This window comes from Silene latifolia, chromosome 11, assembly GCF_048544455.1.
Source record: "Silene latifolia isolate original U9 population chromosome 11, ASM4854445v1, whole genome shotgun sequence".
In the NCBI taxonomy this organism is placed as follows: Eukaryota; Viridiplantae; Streptophyta; class Magnoliopsida; order Caryophyllales; family Caryophyllaceae; genus Silene; species Silene latifolia.
In genome coordinates this window covers 52,697,503-52,720,222 of record NC_133536.1, presented here as the reverse complement: position 1 = coordinate 52,720,222, position 22,720 = coordinate 52,697,503, and the positions used below count along the sequence as shown (strand labels likewise).

General features: G+C 37.7%; 2 protein-coding genes across 2 annotated transcripts; both read right to left on the bottom strand.

Moving 5' to 3' along the window:
• Positions 1 to 5,711: 5,711 nt before the first annotated feature.
• LOC141613409 (protein FAR1-RELATED SEQUENCE 3-like) lies at positions 5,712 to 6,260 on the bottom strand. The gene has a single exon (XM_074432142.1). The coding sequence runs from the start codon at positions 6,258 to 6,260 to the stop codon at positions 5,712 to 5,714; it is 549 nt and encodes a 182-aa protein (XP_074288243.1).
• A 1-nt stretch (position 6,261) lies between these two features.
• LOC141613408 (protein FAR1-RELATED SEQUENCE 5-like) lies at positions 6,262 to 6,660 on the bottom strand. The gene has a single exon (XM_074432141.1). The coding sequence runs from the start codon at positions 6,658 to 6,660 to the stop codon at positions 6,262 to 6,264; it is 399 nt and encodes a 132-aa protein (XP_074288242.1).
• Positions 6,661 to 22,720: the final 16,060 nt, after the last annotated feature.

Genomic DNA, 22,720 nt, shown 5'->3' with positions numbered 1-22,720 from the left:
ACCCTAAACCCTTTTCCTTAAACAAAGGTTGTTACAGTAAAAACAAAACTAAACCCTAGGGAAGGATGGGTGATACCCTGTCGTGGACGGGATTTAAATTTGGGGAAAAACGCTCCAAAAACGGGACGGAAAAGGGTTTAGGGTTGGATTAGGCGGCACCGCTTCGCGGAGCCGCCTAATCCAACCCTAAACCCTTTTCCTTAAACAAAGGTTGTTACAGTAAAACCAAAACTAAACCCTAGGGAAGGACGGGTGATACCCTGTCGTGGACGGGATTTAAATTTGGGGAAAAACGCTCCTAAAACGGGACGGAAAAAGGTTTAGGGTTGGATTAGGCGGCACCGCTTCGCGGAGCCGCCTAATCCAACCCTAAACCCTTTTCTTAAACAAAGGTTGTTAAAGTAAAACCAAAACTAAACCCTAGGGAAGGACGGGTGATACCCTGTCGTGGACGGGATTTAAATTTGGGGAAAAACGCTCCTAAAACGGGACGGAAAAGGGTTTAGGGTTGGATTAGGCGGAACCGCGGAGAGCGCCTAATCCAACCCTAAACCCTTTTCCTTAAACAAAGGTTGTTCGTAGTACAACAAGTGTTAAATAAAAAACCAAAACTAAACCCTAGGGAAGGACGGCTGATATCCTGTCGTGGACGGGATTTAAATTTGGGGAAAAACGCTCCTAAAACGGGACGAAAAAGGATTTAGGGTTGGATTAGGCGGCACCGCTTTGCGGAGCCGCCTAATCCAACCCTAAAACCTTTTCCTTAAACAAAGGTTGTTACAAAAAACCAAAACTAAACCCTAGGGAAGGACGGGTGATACCACTCGTGGACGGGATTAAAATTTGGGGAAAAACGCTCCAAAAACGGGACGGAAAAGGGTTTAGGGTTGGATTAGGCGGCACCGCTTCGCTGAGCCGCCTAATCCAACCCTAAACCCTTTTCCTTAAACAAAGGTTGTTACAGTAAAACCAAAACTAAACCCTAGGGAAGGACAGGTGATACCCTGTCGTGGACGGGATTCAAATTTGGGGAAAAACGTTCCTAAAACGGGACGGAAAAAGATTTAGGGTTGGATTAGGCGGCACCGCTTCGCGAGCCGCCTAATCCAACCCTAAACCCTTTTCCTTAAACAAAGGTTGTTACAGTAAAACCAAAACTAAACCCTAGGGAAGGACGGCTGATACCCTGTCGTGGACGGGATTTAAATTTGGGGAAAAACGCTCCTAAAACGGGACGAAAAAGGGTTTAGGGTTGGATTAGGCGGCACCGCTTCGCGGAGCCGCCTAATCCAACCCTAAACCCTTTTCCTTAAACAAAGGTTGTTACAGTAAAACCAAAACTAAACCCTAGGGAAGGACGGGTGATACCCTGTCGTGGACGAGATTTAAATTTGGGGAAAAACGCTCCTAAAACGGGACGGAAAAGGGTTTAGGGTTGGATTAGGCGGCACTGCTTCGCGGAGCCGCCTAATCCAACCCTAAACCCTTTTCCTTAAACAAAGGTTATTACAGTAAAACCAAAACTAAACCCTAGGGAAGGACGGGTGATACCCTGTCGTGGACGGGATTTAAATTTGGGGTAAAGCGCTCCTAAAACGGGACGGAAAATGGTTTAGGGTTGGATTAGGCGGCACGCTTGCGAGAGCCGCCTATTCCAATCCTAAACCCTTTTTCTTAAAAAATCGTGGTGCGAAAAAACCAAAACTAAACCCTAGGGAAGGACGGGTGATACCCTGTCATGGACGGGATTTAAATTTGGAGAAAAACGCTCCTTAAACGGGACGGATAAGGGTTTAGGGTTGGATTAGGCGGCACCGCATTGCGGAGCCGCCTAATCCAACCCTAAACCCTTTTCCTTAAACAAAGGTTGTTACAGTAAAACCAAAACTAAACCCTAAGGAAGGACGGGTGATACCCTGTCGTGGACGAGATTTAAATTTGGGGAAAAACGCTCCTAAAACGAGACGGAAAAGGATTTAGGGTTGGATTAGGCGGCACCGCTCGCGAGCCGCCTAATCCAACCCTAAACCCTTTTCCTTAAACAAAGGTTGTTACAGTAAAACCAAAACTAAACCCTAGGGAAGGACGGCTGATACCCTGTCGTGGACGGGATTTAAATTTGGGGAAAAACGCTCCTAAAACGGGACGAAAAAGGGTTTAGGGTTGGATTAGGCGGCACCGGAGCCGCCTAATCCAACCCTAAACCCTTTTCCTTAAACAAAGGTTGTTACAGAAAAACCAAAACTAAACCCTAGGGAAGGACGGGTGATACCCTGTCGTGGACGAGATTTAAATTTGGGGAAAAACGCTCCTAAACGGGACGGAAAAGGGTTTAGGGTTGGATTAGGCGGCATCGCTCATGAGCCGCCTAATCCAACCCTAAACCCTTTTCCTTAAACAAAGGTTATTACAGTAAAACCAAAACTAAACCCTAGGGAAGGACGGGTGATACCCTGTCGTGGACGGGATTTAAATTTGGGGTAAAGCGCTCCTAAAACGGGACGGAAAATGGTTTAGGGTTGGATTAGGCGGCACCGCTTCGCGGAGCCGCCTATTCCAATCCTAAACCCTTTTTCTTAAAAAATCGTGGTGCGAAAAAACCAAAACTAAACCCTAGGGAAGGACGGGTGATACCCTGTCATGGACGGGATTTAAATTTGGAGAAAAACGCTCCTTAAACGGGACGGATAAGGGTTTAGGGTTGGATTAGGCGGCACCGCATTGCGGAGCCGCCTAATCCAACCCTAAACCCTTTTCCTTAAACAAAGGTTGTTACAAAGAAAACCAAAACTAAACCCTAAGGAAGGACGGGTGATACCCTGTCGTGGACGAGATTTAAATTTGGGGAAAAACGCTCCTAAAACGAGACGGAAAAGGATTTAGGGTTGGATTAGGCGGCACCGCTTCGCTGAGCCGCCTAATCCAACCCTAAACCCTTTTCCTTAAAAAAAGGTTGTTACAGTAAAAACAAAACTAAACCCTAGGGAAGGATGGGTGATACCCTGTCGTGGACGGGATTTAAATTTGGGGAAAAACGCTCCAAAAACGGGACGGAAAAGGGTTTAGGGTTGGATTAGGCGGCACGCTCGCGAGCCGCCTAATCCAACCCTAAACCCTTTTCCTTAAACAAAGGTTGTTACAGTAAAAAAAACCAAAACTAAACCCTAGGGAAGGACGGGTGATACCCTGTCGTGGACGGGATTTAAATTTGGGGAAAAACGCTCCTAAAACGGGACGGAAAAAGGTTTAGGGTTGGATTAGGCGGCACCGCTTCGCGGAGCCGCCTAATCCAACCCTAAACCCTTTTCTTAAACAAAGGTTGTTACAAGAAAACCAAAACTAAACCCTAGGGAAGGACGGGTGATACCCCGTCGTGGACGGGATTTAAATTTGGGGAAAAACGCTCCTAAACGGGACGGAAAAGGGTTTAGGGTTGGATTAGGCGGAAAGCCGCTCGCGGAGCCGCCTAATCCAACCCTAAACCCTTTTCCTTAAACAAAGGTTGTTCGTAGTACAACAAGTGTTACAGAAAAAACCAAAACTAAACCCTAGGGAAGGACGGGTGATACCCTGTCGTGGACGGGATTTAAATTTGGGGAAAAACGCTCCTAAAACGGGACGGAAAAGGGTTTAGCGTTGGATTAGGCGGAACCGCTTCGCGGAGGCACCTAATCCAACCCTAAACCCTTTTCCTTAAACAAAACAAATCGTATAACAAATTGTATAATACTGTTACTGTAAAACTTAGGAAATATGCTCCTAAAACGGGACGGAAAATGTTTCTAAAACAATATGTATTGTTGTATAAAATGTTGTAAGTGCTGTATAAAATGTTAACTATGATGTAGGAAAATCGAATGACTTTTTACTGTGACATGTTATTGCCACAGCAACACACAATTCTACTTTTTATTTTTACTGTGACATATTATTGTCACAGCAACACAAAATCCTACTAATTATTGCTAAGGTCACAATGTTACTGTAACATCATAACAGTATCAAACTTTTTTCTTTTTGGATGCTTTCTCAGTAGCTACATCAGCTATGCGAAGAGGGCATGTTCTCCTGTCGTGGGTAACTCTTTCTTTCCAGTATGCACATAGCCTCTTTGGCTTGGCTGCTTTTTCAATGGCCTGTTGTTTAGCTGACTTCAATCTTTTTCCATTGCCCTTGTTGCGTGCTTGTTCCGGAGGGTGGATAGTGACTTCAGACGACGAGTGCGCAGCCCAACAACAAAGATCTCCATCTCTTCGTCTTTTGTAAGCGGTTCAATACATAACTTCTGCCGGAACTCAACTAGGAGGGATGCTAACTCTTCTGTGTGTTCAACAGGTAAAGTTTTGAGAACACCAACTATCTGACGGAACTCTGACCATACGTTGCACAAATGATTGTTATCAGACGTAGCCATATATGAACCCTCAATGACATTCCCATTCGAATCAAGCCTGGAAGTAAAACAGCAGGTTACTGTTTATCATGGTGACAATGTTACTTTAAGAAATTATGGTTACAATGTTACTGTAAAACAATTACTGTAACAAGTCAAAACTGTCACTGTAATAATGTTTTCGAATCAAACATGTTCGCTGCGTGTGTGTTATTTAGCCAACAATCTACAATGTACTTGCTTGGTATTCGCCCAATTCATTTGCCCTTGTACACCCACAAAATATGCCTGCAGAGTAATCCAATTCTTTCGAACAGTTTACACTCGCATACTGCATCTGTGCTTCTAAGGTCCAACCTCACCTTGAAAATTCTGTCTGTCTCAGCATCGATTATATGAATTATGCGCACATGCTCCTCCTTCTCAAAGTCATCAACACCACATGAATCGGCCGCCATTACTTCTTCTTGAAACACCTTGAACATGGCATGTGTGTATATAATAGCGCCATGCTTTTCTATAGGTAATTCTGTCTTAAGCTCAGGGAATGAGTGGTCGCTGTTATAATCATCGCACCTTCGTGTATAGCGCTGCTGGTCCATAGCAGTTTGGAACCTGGTTTTAATGCAACAAGGATTCGGCAACAAATTATTTATGTAACAATGAAACAATGGTACCGTAACATACACTGCTCCCGGCATCGTAAGGAATGAAAAAGAGTTGTTTACCTCATCCAAAATTCGACCAGTGTACCAAAGTGATTCTCATAGCGCTTGAAAAACGAATTTGTACTTTCTGATCGCTGTGTTGTTCTTAATATGCAGCCCAAGGCAAGGTCACGATGGTAGGCAGGAATCCAATGGTGTCTGTCGTCGAACATTGTAGTCAACCAATCATTATCTTCCAGCTCGAAATCTGAAATGACCTTCTGCCACTTCTCTTCGAACTCCGACGGCTCCATATCAGGGTCCCAAACAACAGCGTTGAAGCGAGCAAGGAAGTCCGTGTCTCTGCAGAGTGCTGAACCAACTTTGTCCGTGATCTTTTGTGTAATATGCCACATACAATAACGATGCCTAGCAGTCTTGAAAACAAATCTTAAAGCCTGTTGTATGCCGGGCATAATGAAACAAAAAGTCGAACATGATATTGACCAGTGATAGGGAAAGAGCAAGTGAGTAAATTATATGTTAGTAATTTAGTTACAGTAACATTGTTATTGAATAACCGTGTAAAAGAGGAAGAGATGGAACAGTGGTAGTTGGAGGCAGAAAGTTGTGGTACAATAATCTTAAGTAAGTCTGTTACAATAACATTGTCACACTATTACCTTCTTTATGCCAGGGCATTGATCCGTGATCATGAACTGCGGCTCTTTTTGTCCCATGGCAGTCAAGAAATGCTGAAAGGTCCATTGGAAGGAGATGTCATCCTCGTGTAACAGGAGACAACCGGCAAACAACACCGACTTTCTGTGGTGATTAACACCTGTGAATGGTGTAAAAACCATATCATACTTGTTGGTTCCGTAAGTAGGGTCGAAGCTAACAGCATCCCCAAAGAATGAGTAGTGTCTAATACATGTAGCATCAGCCCAAAAGAACTTTGTTAGATGGTTTTGCGGATCAACATCATAGGCGAAGTAGAACTGGGGTTGGGTCGCTTTGAGTTTCTCGAGTCGATCGATGAAAAGGTCAGCATCTCTTAACCCAATGTAGCACTTGATATCTCTTTGAAAGTTCTTAAAATCTATCAATGTAGCATCGATATTTTCATACCCATTGACAAGTTCCTTAACCTGTCTAAAGGTCAATCCAGCGCCAATATTCAACTTGGAGTTGTCCAAGATAAGCGTCTTCTGGAACATATCAAGGGATCGTGAAACGATGATTGTGGACTTCAGAAAACTCGTCAATCATAGCTGGGCCATCAAGGCCATGTAGAAGGGCAAATCCGACGTACGCTCGGCATCCAATTCTTGTGATTTTAACTCGCCGTGTAACTGTAATAGCTGTGGACGAACCATCACCCATATTCTCATCATCCTTGGTTCTGGGACGCTGTTTCGGTTTAGATTCCCTGAACCCTTGACGGTTGCAGACTACGAATTTTTGGTGTGCAACACCACCTCGTAGTGTTTTCGTACTGTGCTTCCGAGGGGTAAATCCGCATGCCCGAGCATAAACCTCGTAGAACTTGATTCCAGCCTCAAGAGAGGCGAAAACTGCACCAATGGTAGGTCTAAACTTGTGCTCAACCACACGCATTCAGCGCTCACCTCCATTAGGCGTGTGAGACAGAACAAGCTGATTATTTGGTTGAGGATTGGGTTGCTCTTGGACAATTGGCGTAGAATGGGGTTGAGTGACAGTACTTGAGTCTGTAATACAAAAAGGAAAATACGAGTATTAGTGACCTGAAATACAACGGTAGTATTACAAAGAGTAACATTGTTACAGTAATTAAAGAGGACATCCAGAAGTGGTACAACATATGTTATATGTGAAATGGAAAATGAATATATGTGATTGTGTTACAGTAACATTGATATTGTAACAAGCTGAGCCTGTAAGCATTGACAAAGCAGAAAGAATATACGACAATGGGACAGAATATACAAAACAGGAAAAGAGGTCAAATATAATAAAATTTGACCGAATTTGAACGCGAAAATCAACAAATACAAGGATATTTGACCTAATATTTAAGACAAAAGCAAATACGAGTATAATCAAAGGAAAGCAGACCGTAAATTGAAGTAGAAGTGAACGAATTTCATTAAAATTGAAGCAAACATAAAATCGATTAACCTTAAAAACTGAAAAGCAACAGAATAAAGACAAATATAATCAAAATTGACGGAATGTAACGATAAAGCAACTAATGAATGTTACAGTAACAGTGAGTCTGCTACAATGTGGTGACATTAGCATTGACAGTAGAACAGGAATATTCACACAGGTGGAGCAGAGAGAAGAGCTCAAAAGCAAAGGAGTATTGAAAATGTTTTGCAAAATTAATATCAGCGTAGTAGCGTATTGCTAATTTCAACGGGAAAACCAAGGACGATTTTAATCTACGGAAAGAATAAAGCAAATTTGCAGAGAAACACGATTACAAATCAAATTCGATCGAATTTGACGGAGAACAACACCGATGATAATGAAAGCAAAGGATAAAGCGAAATTGCAAATTCAAGAAAGAAAACAACGATTATAATCAAATCCGATCTAATTTGACGGAGAAAACTAGGACGATTAGAAGCAAAGCAAAGAAAAAAGCGAATTTGCAGCAAAAACATAGATTATAATCAAATTCGATCGAATATGACGGAAAACAACAACGATTATCATGAAAGCAAAGGATAAAGCGAAATTGCAAATTCAAGAGAGAAAACAACGATTCTAATCAAATTTGACAGGAAAAACAATAACGATTATAATCAAAGAAAAGGATAAAGCAAAAACAGCAAAGTGATTACTGCGCGCAAACTATTTTCGATGAGAATCGGCATCCATAGGAGTATCAACCATCAAGCAAAAACTCGAGAACGATTGAACTCGTAGAAATAATTGAATGATGAATTGAAAAGTAAAATTATTTCTGTATATTTTTTTGCTGGATTTGTTTTATGCGAGAACGAAGAAAAACAGAGGGAAATTCGTAGAGAGAGAAAAAGTGTGAATGAAGAGAGAGAAAGTCAAACAAATTGTAAGGTTAGCAAATGAAATCCGAGCCTTATATAGTCTAATTATAATTTTTGAGATTTAATCTCAGCCGTTGATTAGGAGTAGATCTAATGGATGAGATTAAAATGCTAGACTCACCTAAGATACCTAGACTCACTTGATGCAATATATATATATATATATATATATATATATATATATATATATATATATATATAAGAGTTTTTTCAAGCGATTTGAGAGCGTTCACATCATCAAAAATCTATTTTGGAAAGTATAATTTTTTATGTAAAAAATAAAGTGAAAAATCTTTTAATTATTATAATTTGGTTATTTCCTAAATTATATTCAAGTTATATTTCCAATTTTTATATCAAACATTTACATTTCATTTGGAAAAAAATATATATAAGAGAGTTTTTTCAAGCGATTTGAGAGCGTTCACATCATCAAAAATCTATTTAGGAAAGTATAATTTTTTATGTAAAAAATAAAGTGAAAAATCTTTTAATTATTATAATTTGTTTATTTCCTAAATTATATTCAAGTTATATTTCCAATTTTTATATCAAACTTTTACATTTTATTTGGCAAAAAAATATCGTTAAAAAAATTATGAAAATAATATAATTAGCTTTGTATTAAAAAATGATATCATTAGAGTATAGATTTCATAATATTTGCACATATTAAAGATAGTGTACTTCTTAATACGTAAAATTATGTACTTTTTAGTATATTTTGTCCCACATTGGAAAATAAGTAGGTGTGGTGAATACACTAATATAAATAGTAGAATTATCCCACATCGAAAGATTAGTATAAGGTGATGTGATACTATGATTATAAATAGGAGGCATATTTGGAAATTATGTATCCACCCAAATTTTTTTGAGTCTTATAAATATTGTTTTAAAGAGCTCTTAAGATTTTCTATCATTATCTACGATATGATATAAAAAGTAAAGTGGAATCGTTGGGAACTATTCGGGAAAGAGTTAAGAACATGACCAAGAAAACCAAAAAATACAAAACTAAAGGTTTTACTAATGGCAGTCTCCTCACACAGTACAAAACTAAAGATTTTACTAATTGTTGTCTTCTGAATGCAGTAATAGAGCTTTAGTGAGTCGTTATATGTACGATGTAGAGGTCCTTATCTAATGATCGAGACTAAGTGGTTTTATCTTCAAATAAAAATAATATGTATATAGTAGACAATAGTGGTTTTTATAAAAAGAGACATGTATTTCTTGGTATGGTATATTTTTCATAATGAAAAATAATGTCGGCATGATTAACATATTACGTCTAAATAATTAAATTATGTATCTCACATTGAAATAAAATTATACGATAGGGTGATTTTATAAATATAAATAGGAGGCATCCTTGAAACTTAAGTATTAACCCAACATTTGTTGATATAAAAGATATGTACTTTTTAGTCTGTTATATGTACCACATTGAAAAATAATGTAGGTGTTGTGAATATATTATGTATAAATAATTGAACTGTCCCATATATATACATTTTCTATATTATATTAAAGTGATGTTTATAATTTTGATATAAAAACTTTATATTTCATTTGACAAAAAATATCGTATGAAAATTATATAATTAGATTGTGACAAAAAAATGTTATCATTGAAGTGTAGATTATATTGTATTGTATTTTCTCATTATTAAATCGGGTTGATGTCAAAGTAGGTGCCAAAAAAATGGTGTACTTAGTATGTTATTTGTCCTACATTGAAAAGTATTGTAAGTATGGTGAATATACTATGTATAAATATTAGAATTGTTCCACATTGAAAGATTACCATAAGGCAAGGTGATCTGATGATTATAAATAGAGTCCTAACCCAAAATCTTTTGATTCTCTTAAGTATTGTCAGTGAGAGCTCTTAAAAGAGTTTGTATTACTGTCTCTACAATAATGATTTCTAACCTAAGTTAATATTTGGAAAATCTTTTAGTTATTATAATATATACCCTGTATTTCTTATTTTATATTCAAGTGATGTTTCTAATTTTTTTTATATAAAAAATTTTATATTTTATTTGATAAAATAATGTCGGTAAAAAAATTATGAAAATAATATTATTAGATTCATAGTATATATAGATTTCATATAATTTGCGCATATTAAAGATGATGTATTTCATAGTATTTTATATGTCCCACATTGAAAAATAATATAGGTGTGATAAATATACTACATATAAAAGATAGAATTTTTCCACATCGAAATATAGCATAAAGTGGATGATTCTATGATTATAAATAGGAGGCATCCTTGGAACTTAGGCTTCAACCCAAAATCTTTTGAGTCTTTTAAGTATTGTCTTGAAGAGCTCTTAAAAGATTATATCATTATATTTTCTACCTATAGATTTTATATGTCCCATATTGAAAAATAACGTAGGTGTGGTAAATATACTACGTTTAAATAATATAATTAGAATTGTGTTAAAAAATATTCCATCATTAGAGTATAGGTTCCTATCATTTGCACATATTTTAATTATGATAAAAAAAAAATAGAAAACAAACGTCCATGGTAGCATGTGTAATCTATCAAAGTTCAAGGTTACCATGAGAAATTTCCAATATTATAATGATATAGTTAATTAAATTTTCATTTAAAAGAGAGAGATATCCGTACCAATAAAATAATAAAGGGGGTATTATTTTTTAATTGTTATTTTATTGTCACGGCATTAAACTTAACGTCCATTTAACAATCTTTACATTAGGGGGTACCATAGGCAGATTCTTAAAAGTAGGGGTAACATGGAAAATATGACAAAACTAAGGGGTACCACGGGAAATTTCCGTATCTCAATTATGTTAATTTTTTTTTGAGGAAATACAACGTACAAATATTAATGGAGAGTACTTGATCATATTATTAAATTTAAATATAGCTATTAGATATAATGAGTAGCAATTGTCTGTATTCGTTATTCGAGATCTGATTCGTATCGAACTAAGTGCAAAAAAATGGTGTAATTCTGAGTATGTTATTTGTCCCACATTGAAAAACAATGCGGGGTTGATGAATATATATTACGTATAAATAGTAGAATTGTCTCACATCATAAACAAAAATCCAATTTTGGTGAATATATTACTTATAAATAGTAGAATTGTCCCACATCGAAAGATTAGTATAAGGTGAGGTGATTATATGATTATAAATAAGAGTTAACTCACGTATATATTAATCTTTTATTTTGTTTGAAAGAGATATTTTAATAATATGTAAAAAAATCATAATACATAGAATGTAAACATTAAACCTTTATAACATTTTTTTTTTTTTGCATTATAAATAAGTTAATTATCCCGTTGCAACGCACGGGCATTCAAACTAGTATTACGCTATTTTAAGCTACCCTAATTTACCCTCGGTAAGGTACGTTGTATACTTAGAAGGTCCATTCGACCGTCTAGGCCTTACATGTATTTTTCACCTCATGATGTCGTGTTTTGGCAACTCGCTTGGTCCATTCGTTTGGGTGAGCACAAAAGCGAAAGATACCCTCGTCTCATCGCGCGCTCGCACCGCGGATGTAATGGTATTTTAATGTTGTGAGTACCCAATTTCCAACCCGTAAACCTAACCATAGAGCCCGAAGAACCTTTAACTAGAGTAATATATGTTTGATCTGTATCAAGTTTTGTACTCGGTATATTTTATTCTCGCTTTTTCTAGACATACTATGAGTCTATCGTCAAAAAAAAAAAAAATTATGTGCTTGTGTGATCATACGTCAATTCTTCCTATAATAAGGTCCTCTAATTCATTAGTGTTTTTGTCAATTCCTATGACCATGTGTGCCAAAAGAGCTTTTAACTAATTACCATGCATAATGGGTCTTGTAAATACATGTACATATTACGTATCTGGTACTTTAAGCTGATCATGCATGTAAGAATAGGCAATTAGCTACATTCATGCATTAGCATGACCTTAATTTTTTCATATGTAAATAAAATCGATATAGAGCATACCGGTGTCGTCATTAATTAGTCTCTAGACCATTCCATTCTGTTGATCATTGAATTGCCTTCAGTCACATGCATTTTCGTCATTTTGCCGAACTAAAATAAACGCCTCTATATTAATTAATATTGAAATAATAATGTGAGATCACTTGCATAATTAGCATTAGTCATCATACAATAATTTCCAAAAAAGAACAATACAGTTTTTTTTTTTTTTAGACCAAGATAAACTAAGGGGCTATCCATAGAGAGAGATAACATGAGAGAGAAACACTCTCAATTTCCCAAGAATTGAAGTAGATCTGGAAAATATTTCCTTGACCTTCTTCCCTAGCCATTCCTTTCTTAGCTTCAATCCCCTTCTTCACAACTATTTTTTCTCATCTTCATCTTCATGGTTGTTTAGATTTCTTGTTTTTTTAGTCCTTTAATTGAAAAATTTTCAGCTTTCTTTCTTGATTTTCTCCTTCTTAAAGACTAGACTTTAATTTACTCTCCAGTTTAGCCTAGGAGAGTTTATTCTAGTCATTTGTCTGAGTTAATGAAGGTTTAAATCAGGAGATAAAGCATTATTTCAAGAATTTTTCTTTGCACCTAATTAATTCATGGTTGATGACTTGATGATAGAAATGTAAGTATATGATGATCTGGTTTGGAACTCAGAGCATTTACGTTTTGGATTCTAAGATCTGGAAATTTTTCTATTAAATCTAGATTTTTTTTCCAGTAACCCTGGAAGTATTTGTTTAAGTTTATTTTTTATTTTATTCTTTGTTTGGGGAGTTAATAGTGAAATTCCTTTTGAGAGTTTCCTCTCTGGCACCCTTTTTTATGCTTGATTCATGGTAATCTGAAAATCTTTGATTTTCTTTTACCTTTCTCATCCGCAAGGATGTTATAGATTGATTTCGATCAATCTAGTTTCTTTACCTTATAAAAAAAAATACAGTTTTTTTATTTAGGGGTCTAATTTTTTTTAAAAAAACAAAAAAAAAATATTTTAATTTTCTTTAACAATTTTCCATTTTTCTTTTTTAAACTCATGTGTGGTCCATGTAGAAATCTGTATAGGCTGTCTTACACTCTTTGAGTCTTACCATCGGTTTCCAAAACAACAGTAGTACTCCCAGATTTTCCCTTATAAAGTCATATCAACCAGTTTCGAAAAAAAGAGTAACCACAAGCATGTCAATAAGACCAGATAAATCACTCTTACAGTCAGTCTCATCACTTTGTTGTTGACATTACCAAATAACATGTAGCTTACAATATTTAATTTAATAGGACCATCTTAGTCCTCTTTGAGTTACATAAATAAACAAATAAAAGAGCATATGTCATTTCTATTAGTCACTTGTTCTAGTTTTTACCCTTAGATAGTAGAATAGACTTGAAATACTTTAGGGCGTATCTCTTTAGTGTAGATCAACCGACCTCTTAGAGTCAGCCTGAACGAGGGTGTGCATTTGACCATCTTTTCCATCTGTGTGGTGTGATAATTCCTTGATCAAGGTGTCTCTAGCTAGGTGACCTCCAGGTTTGGAGATTTTATCTTTATACCTAATTTGTCAAATTCTTCATATTTCATATGACTACCAATCTAAATGAGCACAACTCTCTATCTACTCGATATGTCAATTTCACATATTTCAAATGATTATTTTATGAGTACAAATTGCTTTCTGCCAATTTGTCAATTTCCCATATCTCAAATGACTACCAAATGAGCACAATCTCATACGATCGACCAGTTTGTCAAATATTGTCTTCCATTCCAGTTGATGTTAGAAAACTAGCTCAAAAATATTCAAACCAGGTTCTCAGTGCACCCGTGTCCAAACATACCAAATAGACACGGGAGAGCGCACTCCATGCTATTAAAACAAGAGAGGTGACCACTAGTCCCTTAAAATGAACTTAAGATGTGAGTCCAAGTACCAATACAACCTCAAAATTACTCACACCAAAGACTCTCATAAGTCAACAAAAATTCCAGTCAAAGTTGCAATCAACTCTAGTGACAGAAGTCTCAAAAAGTTAGACAAAAAAAAAATGATCTCTAATAGGTACAAATCCAGCGACAGAAGTCTCAAAAAGTCAAAGACAAAAACATATGATCTCAAATAGATACAAATCCAGTCTCAAAAGTTCATAACACAAAAAATTTCCAATCCAAGTTGCAATTAAAATTGCAAGGTAGTCATTTTTCATTTCTCAGAAATTTGCAATCAAACTGCAGAGTAGTCATTTTCATTTCTCAGACGAGTCAATCCACAGTTACATTATCTCCATTCCTCTTGGGACGTTCCTTTCATTTATTTAGGTGACTGAGAAAGGGACACAGGTCTCCAGTGTCTTCTAACACCATAGAACCTTCTACTCCGTTCCATTTATCACCCTCGTTTAGCATCTAAGACGTCGGGGGATGTACACTAAATTTATACGGTCATAAAAGTATTTTGTTTCTATGGTATTAGTTTCGCTTAATTAGTAGAACTTGTTACATTAAAAAGGGCAACACTCATCAATATATAACTCAAATTAACATGTCAAATAAAAAAAATGATACAATTATTCTCCACACGAGAGAATATGTTAGAAGTTACTTCCAGAGTAACAGTGTCCAGTCTTTCTACTTGGATCACATTTGGGTCAGACCCCATCATTTTCAAAATATTTTATAAAAAAAGAATTTCTTTCAATACTCATTTCAAATGTTTTAAAAAAAAATTCCAGTTTTTGCATTCATCATACATGCATTATATCTAGGACATACATTTGCATCTTAGATGGCACATTATTCTCAGTTGACTACTTTGACCATTGTCTTCCTCAGACTAGTCCAAAGTGGGGGCCTCTTATAATTAAGTCCCGCTCACCCGCGAAATTATTTTAAATCTAGTTTCGTTCACCTGCGAAACTAAGCAATCTAGTTCCGTTCACCCGCGGAATCATTTTAAAACCAAGTCTCGTTCACCTGCAAGACTAAGCAAATCCAGTCTCGTTCGCCTGCGAGACTAAGCAAAATCCAGTCTCGTTCTCCTGCGAGACTAAGCAAATCCAGTCTCGTTCACCTGCGAGACTAAGCAAACTCCAGCTTCGTTCACCTGCGAAACTAAGCAATCCAGTCTCGTTGACCTGCGAGACTAAGCAAAATCCAGTTTCGTTTACCTGCAAAACTAAGCAATCCAGCTTCGTTCAACTGCGGAGCTAAGCAAAATCCAGTTTTGTTCACCTACAAAACTAAGAAAATTCTCGGTCGGCGGGCCCTGAAACGCATTCGAGCTTGTGAAATCAGATTTTGCAGGTTCACTCTACCAGATCCAGACCAGTGAAACAAATTTTCGCTCTACCAGATCCAGAAAAGCTAAACAAAGTTTAGCTATACCAGATTCCAGACCAGCTAAACAAAGTTTGGTTATTCCAGATTCCAGACCGGTGAAAAAAAGTTTTGCCATACCACTTACAAGATTGGTGAAACAAAGTTTTACCAGCTTTATTCCAGATTAGTAAAACAAAGTTTTGCTAAGCCAGTTCCAGATTCTAGCTACTCCATACAGGTAATGTAAGAGGCTCAGGTACGTTTCTTATCATTTATCAGTCCCGACCGGACTACTTTTGTAATACTACGGTTTTCCTAAGCCTGGTACTCGGCCGAGTATGGCCTACTCGGTCGAGTAAAGTGTGTCGTGTATCCTGTTTGGCTAGTGCCCAGGAACACTCGACCGAGTATGTGGAATACTTGACCGAGTAGAGGGTACTCGACCGAGTATCCGGTCTGACGAGTGTTTTTCCGCGGTTTGATTTGGAGATGGTTAGAATTATATAATACGCGTAATCAGTTTCTAATTATATTTTTACAAAACCTAAACACTCAACGACGCTCTAATCCTCTCCAAATCTCCCCCTATTGTGTGGATCGTTCGTGAGTCTAGTTCACTTTTCCTTGCGTCGATTATGTCGGTAAGCCTCTGATTTCGTAAATTCTATTATATTGTTTTCTTTAGGTTTTTTGCCATAAATTGTGATTTGGGGGAAAGGGGTTTTGGCATGTGGTAATTGGAATTATGTGATTATTGTGTGTAGGTGACGGTGTCATGAGGAATTGCTATTGGTTGCTTGTGTGTGCTTGGATTGCGAAAAGGTAGGGTTTCCCTACTCAGTTGTGTTTAATTAATTTGAGATGTTGTGATTGTACTGATACCGTCGTAGAGTACCAAAGATAAATTTAAATCCAAACTACTACTATAGATAGCGGCAGTCAGGGTCGAACCACAGAGAGGCGATGCGATTAATAGTTATCTAATGGTAGTCTAAAGTAACAGTTTGAGGGGGGGGGGGGGGGTTTATTTGAACAATTCTATGACTAAAGGTAACAAAATTTAAAACTAAACTAAGGCAGGTAAATGAGCAATAGATGAAAATATATGAAATCAAATATTAAAGGAATGCTAAGATGGTTGGTTCACTGTAGTTTCGACGGCGGCAACTCTAGGTAAACTGTCTTAAGCATGTTAGACGGGAAAATAAAAAAGTACTCTCGGTCCAATTTAACAGGTAGCAACCTTTCGGCCTAAGCTACGGGTCCCTAATCTCACTAATACTAACTTTCGTTCTTGATTAATGAAACTCAAAATCTAAATTAACTTATCTCTCGATCTTATTAATTTAGTCGTCTTAATTAAGTAGTCTATTTTCCTCCCCATCTTTCGATCTTGTCGGGTCGGTCAATTCCTAAGCATTCAACTAGTCGCGTGCACTCGATTCGTCAAATATAGCAATTAAATTAATTAAGTCGAAGCAAATCTAACACGCTCTGGTCGATCGACCATGTATGTCGCCGATCGATCGACCCTGACAAAGAGTCACCTACGTCAAAGTCGTTTAACCTACAGATCCCCTACATCTTAACACGAAGGATTTAGCTACTCATGATAGTGATAATAACAGCAATAAAATTAACTAATAAAGCAAACGAATTCATACTTAAATTAACTAAATAAATAACTATCATGAAACGATAATTTGGCTTTGGGAAATCTAAACTAGCAATTCTAACTACGGAGGAATTAAAGCGAAAAACTGAACAAAGGAACAGAATAATACCGTAAGAAGAATTGAACAGGAAAGACCAAAACCAAACGCGGAAAGTAAACTTTATTGACGGAGAATTAAACTAAACTAATTAAAAGTTCAACCTTTGTTTGATGAACCCTAATTATTTCCCTAAAATTCGATGATGAACCTCTGAAAACATCAGGTTACGTTATATAGGTAGTCTTAGGTAACTTATTCCTAAAACCTAATTACATTGGACTTCGGAATTCTCGTTCTTTTAATTCACGCTAGAACCACGGTTTGGTCGATCGACCACTAAGACCAGTCGATCGACTGAACCTCGCTGAACAGTAGCTTTTGATCTATTTCAGGAATCGCGCTCTGGTCGATCGACTATGAAGGTAAGTCGATCGACTGCTCTAGCTGGTACTTTGCTCAAAAAGCCTCGTAAAGTTGTCTTTCAGGCCTCGATACGCGCACCAAGTTTGCTTCCCGAGTCTTTACTCCATGTCAAATGCAATGCTAAGTACTCGGGGACGGATTTGGCTCATTTCCCGCTGGATTCTTCACATTTCTCCAATATTACACAAAAACACGAAAGTAGACGGAAATAGGGAAAATAGTAGCATAAACTACATAATTGAGCTCTGAAATGCGTGTAAAATAGGGTGTAATACATCATATAAATGACACACATCAAACATCCCCAAACCAAACCCTTGCTTGTCCCCAAGCAAGAACTAGACTCGAACCTAGGACCTAATGGAACGAGTTCAATCTCAGAGAAAAATGCAACTATAAAGCCTAAACCAATTTAATGCTAAAAACTAAGAATCAATTAACAATATGAATCATGCAAATGAGTTATGTAGTCATCAAAAACTGCTGAACCATCAACTATAAAGACTTATCATTATGGACTCTCACGGGTCGCTCGTATCACACATAAGCACAGGTGAGTATATGTAACGATAGAAAGAAGTAAATGTAATGACTCTCACCTAACTACGACCTATAAAAACATGCCCGCAGTCTAATATAAAAATGATCTCTACAACCGTACATATGCATTCCAACCAAACAAATGACCATGACACATGCCGAGGTAAATATGGATATGTGAGGTATGGGCAGGAAGGGGCTAAGACAAATTTGGATAAAAACATAGTTAAAAGCCAAGCTAGTAACTAAGGGAACCAAATTAATAACAACATCCAACTTCTTGCTCAAAATTCAACAATAAAACAGTGCAGATTGTAGCACACAAAATCACTAATCACCATAAAATTGTCAACTCCCCATAAAATACAAATATAACATGGGAGTATAAATCATCAACCCAATATCTTTCACTTTTCCGCATATGATTTTTTTCCTTCTCGAATTTTTCCACGGGGTTCAGTCGATCGACCATTGTTTCCAGTCGATCGACTGCCCTTCTACAGTACAGCACGAATTTCCTTTTTTCTTTTCTTTTTTTCTCTTTTTTTCTTTCCCTTCAATCATTTCACCAAGTTCTCATAAAGAGCAAATATAGCCAAAATGAAATAAACATATTCCCGAACGATTACCAATACTAGCTTAGCAAGGGTAGGCTGAATATGGAATGTAGCTTATGGGACAAAAAGGGCAAATTTGGCTTTTGTGGGGCTTATGGGTAAAATGGATAAAAGGGAACCTCTACCACATGTGTCAACAAACCACAAACCGAATGCATACAGGTATTAAGCAGATTTAGTTCATATTTATGCATATTGATGTAACATGTCTCATAAGGAGTACTACTCACATTCCTAGATAAACCGGTCATGAATGACACCAGTTATGAGCTCTAAACCTCAGAAATATAAGTATTTTGCCATAAATCTAAGTAAAGTCTCAAGATTCAGCAAGATATTTAACGAAAACTCGTAGGCAAATGATTCTACTAATAACATGTCAATTTAGCATGGCTTAGGCATAAACAGATGCAAATGCATTGTCATCATTGAAATACTACCGTTCCGACTCGACCTACATGCTAAAATAAACGTGCAATTTTTTTGAATTTTTTGAATTTTTGAATTTTTTGAATTTTTGTATAAATATAGGAAATGAAATAACAAATGCAAACTGAATTGCAATAAACGTGGAACAGAAATGCAATAAAACATGTGAATGCAATGCGCAAAACCCTTCCCCAAACCAAATCACACAATGTCCCCATTGTGCAAAATCATGTAATGAAATAAAAGGGAAACGGGAATTTGCGATAAATTAACTAAATAAGACATGAAAAGGACTCGAAAACTCACAAGACTTTAAGCGCAGCAAAAGGAAACATCCCCAAACCAGCGTGAGCTAGAAGGTTTCAGTAGCCAGCAATGCTACTATAGGTACCTGAAAAGAAACAAAAGTACTGCGCGTAATTCCGAGAAGCAATTTACGAAACGCAAAATTACGTGCAAAATAAGAAAAATAGAAGAAAACAGAAATGGATCGGAGAATAGTGGAGAAAAGCCTCCCTCAACTCCGTAAATCGACCAAACACAGCAGCGGAATGGTCGTGAACAGGTAAAGCAGCGGAAGGCGGTCGATCGACCATATAAGCCAGTCGACCGACCAGGGTGACAGGAATAGAAGCTCCTGTAGCTGCGGCACAGTCGATCGACCACCAATGCCAATCGATCGACTGAAATACATGCTGTAAGTTTCTGATTTCTTCGATTTAGCTCAATAAATTGAGCAAATATGGTCTATGAACCTGCAAATACACATAATAACGCGCCCAAAATTGCGTAAAACCCAAAGTAACAGTCTAAAGTCTTTAAATCCCAAGCAAACTTATAAAAGCGAAGTCTCGCGCAAACAAAAACAATAAAAAGTCTAACAAAAGTAATAAAATGTTTTAAAAAGTCTCAATCAACTAATAGTTGATCAAAAATGGCCACGGGATGGCCCACTTGCTCGGCTTCTGGCTACAAGAGGTAGCCTCTACAGTGCTCATCTCCTCAGCGGGGCTCCTAACGACTCCAATATCCGCAGAACTCAATGGATCAGCATTTCTAACATCTTACCAATCAATGACCTCGTCTGATTCATCAAAATCCAAATCGGGCTTCGTCACCTTAACTGGCTCCTCATCAGGCCCCTCATCAGTTGCATAGCTCAGACATCCTAGGCCACCTCTTTGAATGATTGGCTCCTTCACAGCTGGAGCAACATGCGGCTCTTCCTTCCCCAAACCATTTCCTGCAATAGTCAAAACAAAAGGATCTTCCTCCAATTTGCTCCCAATCTGAGGCGGAGGTGTTATAGCAGAAACATGCATAGGGGCAGGCATATCAGAAAGTACAAAATAAGATTTCTTCTCAGAAATCATATTACAAGTGACTGGCCACATAGGATCTTTATTCTTAGCGGTCTGGGCAAAAATAATGGACTGTTTCCCTACTTTAAAGGTTAATGTCCCTGAGCCAACATATATAATCGCACCAAATAGGTGTGCGAAAATGGTCTACCCAAAATGATAGGAATGTGAGCATCCTCGGTTATATCTAGTACAACGAAGTCAACTGGGAAAAAGAACTTTCCTATTTGCACAGGAATATCCTCTAAAACTCCTATAGGTGGACCGCAACGATCACCATCTCAGACTGTCATGTTAGTAACTGCAAACCTAGTCAATTTCAATTTCTTAGCAAGACTCAAAGGCATAACACTAATGCTAGCTCCTAGATCACATAACGCCTTCTCAATTGAGAAGGTACCAATATTACAAGGAACGGAAAATCTACCAGGGTCAGCTAGCTTATGAGGTGCAGTATGAGTCAAATAGGAACATGACTCCTCAGTTAATACGACAGATTGCACAATATCAAGTGACTTCTTTTTAGACAAAAGCTGCTTCATAAACTTCGTGTAAGCAGGCACTTGATTAACTAATTCTAGGAAAGGAACTTGCACATTTAAACTACGAATAACATTTTCAAATTTGTTAAACGATACCTGTTCCTTTGTCGGCATCAATATTTTCCCTGGATAGTGGGCTGTAAGAAGCAACTTAGCCCTCTCCTCTAGATCTCTCATACCGGCATCAGTGGACTTAGGCTAAAAATCCACTACCTTGTCCTTGTTGTAGCTTGAACCTTGTCCGTCTCATGAATGAACCATTGACCGTCAGGGGGTCATACTTTGGAACCGGAACTGACCCATCAGCATTTGGATCTTGCCTTAATAATTTCGGAATCGTCGTACCCCGAAATAAGTGGCCCCTCAAGTTATCTGGCATTGGAGGACGAAAAGGTTCACGATCAGCATATCTTCAGTCGATCGACCATGTAGGTCGATCGATCGATCGCTTCCTCGAGACCGAAGCGATGATCTTTATTACGGCCGGTCGATCGATCGACCATGGGTGTTAGTCGATCGACCGACATACCTGCTGATCGTCTTTTTCTTGCTACTGTTCACTACGGCGTTTGTCTTGCTCGGTTCCGCCTCATCTTTTTCAGTAACATCTTCGACCATAGCGGGCCCATCAAGGGTAGACCCACTCCTCAAAGTGATCGCATTTCGAGTCTTTTTTATCCGGTTGCGACAGTAAATGCCCCGGAGCTCTAGTTGCACTTTTGCTTGCCAATTGGGCAATTTGACTCTCCAACATGCATTTTTGTAGAAGTCTCTCTAGCTAGAGACTCCTTTTGCAGCAAACCCGACAGATTCTGAACCATGTTTTTCAATTCAGAAATATCAGAACCTTGAAATTGCTGTTGTTGAGGCACATAGGGAGGCTTTTGATACTGCTGCTGCTTATGAGGGGGCACATAACTATGCTGCTGCTGTGGACCCGGATTAGGGACATTCTAGTTAGTCCACCTCAAATTGGGGTGGACATTAGAAGGATCAGGATAAGTACCCGTCTGCCTATAATGTTGAAAGGCAACACATGTTTCATTCGAACTGGTACAAAATTCCGAAACATGTCCCTTTCCTCCACATCTTTTGCATGTAAAGGGACCGTCTGAAACTGCATTAACTTTATATATCCCTCCTTTTTGGGATCCCCCAAAATCTATCTTGTCGAATCTCGCAGTAAGGACTTCTATTGCAGCTACAACAGGAGATTCAGCTGATCTTCTCTGATTTCCTCTAGAATTTCCATGCTCAGCTTTATGGGTGGCCAGATCATCGATGATTTTCCACCCCTTTGTCTCACCACTATTTTCTTGAAATCTCCCATTAGCTGCAGCATCTAGGATAGCTCTGTGATCATCATACAGACCATTATAAAATTGGTTGATGTGAATTTTACAGAAGCGGGAATCTCGTGATTTTGACTCGTCATTGTAATTTTTGTATTTTTTTTGAGAATTGGAAATAATGGGAAAAGAAAGGATATTTGTCGTGATTAGACCTATAACCACGCCAATATTTGAATTGTTCGATGCTCATCAAACAACTCGACTTAAACTCGGGATCACGTCCCTTATTTAAGCAAGGTGCGAAATCGCGTTTCGACCTCTTGAGCCAAAGTACTTGTGTGACAACACAAATAACCAAGACAGGAATTTTGAGAATTA

What these genes read in the sequence shown, in the direction of transcription:
- LOC141613409 (XM_074432142.1), bottom strand. Translation starts at nt 6,260, where the DNA reads ATGTTCCAGAAGACGCTTATCTTGGACAACTCCAAGTTGAATATTGGC.
- LOC141613408 (XM_074432141.1), bottom strand. Translation starts at nt 6,660, where the DNA reads ATGCGTGTGGTTGAGCACAAGTTTAGACCTACCATTGGTGCAGTTTTC.